Source organism: Rhagoletis zephyria, unplaced genomic scaffold (assembly GCF_001687245.7).
Source record: "Rhagoletis zephyria isolate East Lansing unplaced genomic scaffold, Rhagoletis_zephyria_1.1 Rzeph_scaffold_71201, whole genome shotgun sequence".
Classification (NCBI taxonomy): domain Eukaryota; kingdom Metazoa; phylum Arthropoda; class Insecta; order Diptera; family Tephritidae; genus Rhagoletis; species Rhagoletis zephyria.
This window is the reverse complement of record NW_016228251.1, coordinates 1-1,299: the sequence shown is the minus strand read 5'-3', so window position 1 is coordinate 1,299 and position 1,299 is coordinate 1. Positions and strand designations below refer to the sequence as shown.

Sequence of the window (1,299 nt, the reverse complement as noted above, 5' to 3'; positions counted from 1 at the left end):
CTCTACTACTTGTAGAATCTGAGCTCACTCTCCACCGAGTCGCTGAAGAGACAGTGCATCTCCATGGTCTCGTCGTCCTCCGCCACGCCCTTCCCCGCCTGCTCCACCAGCTCGTCGATGCAGAGGCTCTCAATCTGCCGCAAAGTCTGCTGCAGCTCCNAGAGGCTCTCAATCTGCCGCAAAGTCTGCTGCAGCTCACCATCCGCCCGCAGTCGCTCGTAGAAGGCCTCGTGACGGCGGTAGAGGGTGTGGCGGCGGTCTGGCGGCGGCACCGAAGATCCATCTCCTACCTCAGGAGATTTGGTCTTCTCCGAGGCCTCCTTCACCGCCCGGTGGAAGATGAAGGGCTTGAAGTAGGAGAACTGCGGATCGGGCGTCCCGGTGAACCAGTGCACCGACTTCACGCCCGCCCCGCCCAGCAGCGACACCTGACTAGAGGTGGTGGGAAAGGCGTCACTGCAGTCGCGGCAGATGCCCGACTCCTTGTCCCGCAGAACGCTGATCATCGACTTGACTGAGAATTGGTTGTCTGCAGTGGGGAAGGGGGAAAAGATTGAACGAAGAGTTGTGATCATCACGATATTATTCAGCTCTCTTGCACTGTTTACCTTTGGTCGCCTCGGCCAGCAGTGCCCTGCCCGCCTTCAGCCGCTCCTCGTCGCCCTTCTCCTGGTCGCCGTACACCTGCGCAAAGTGAAACGCCCCACTGCCGTCCCAGAGCCCGCGGTCAATGGCCGTCTTCTGCAGGCCCTCGCTCTGTCGGTCGATGGTGCTGCCGATGGACAGGCAGTTGGAGATGTTTCGAAATGGGCTGGTCACCCGCTCGGCCGCCCACTCCCGCCCGGCCGTCTCCAGGACCCAGGCCTCGGCGGGGTCGACGATGAGGAAGCCATTGTGGTAGAGCAGCTCGGGCGGCGTTGTCGTCTCCGAGCAGGCGCCGCCCTGGCCGTACCGCTCCAGCAGCGAGGTGATCACGTCCACGGCCTCAGTGGCGGTCTTGGCGCGCTCCAGCGCCAGCCGCAGCAGGTCCATGCCGAGGAGGCGGCGTTCGGCGTCCACCGCCGGGTCGGCCAGTCGCGTCCAGACGGCCTCGTTGCCGATGGCCAGGCCGTGCTCGTTGGCGCCCATCTCGGCGCCCCACATCCACGCCGGCTTGCTGAGGATGGTCGCGTAGGTGCTGCTCGAGGGGGAGTCCACTGAGATGTAGGTGCACTGGTAATGAAGTGGTTGGGAATAGGTTTAGAAGTAGGATTTAGAAATGTAAACAAAGAAACGTACCTTCTGCTGGACAGTGGACGG

At 62.6% G+C, this 1,299-nt stretch overlaps 1 protein-coding gene across 1 annotated transcript; it reads right to left on the bottom strand.

Annotated features, from left to right (window-relative positions):
- Nucleotides 1-28: 28 nt before the first annotated feature.
- Nucleotides 29-1,212, bottom strand: LOC108357143 (secernin-2-like; the record flags this gene model as incomplete). Its single annotated transcript, XM_017608238.1, has 2 exons — nt 29-529; nt 609-1,212. Coding segments are annotated over 2 exons (1,105 nt in total), but the record flags the coding sequence as incomplete, so codon positions are not given.
- Nucleotides 1,213-1,299: the final 87 nt, after the last annotated feature.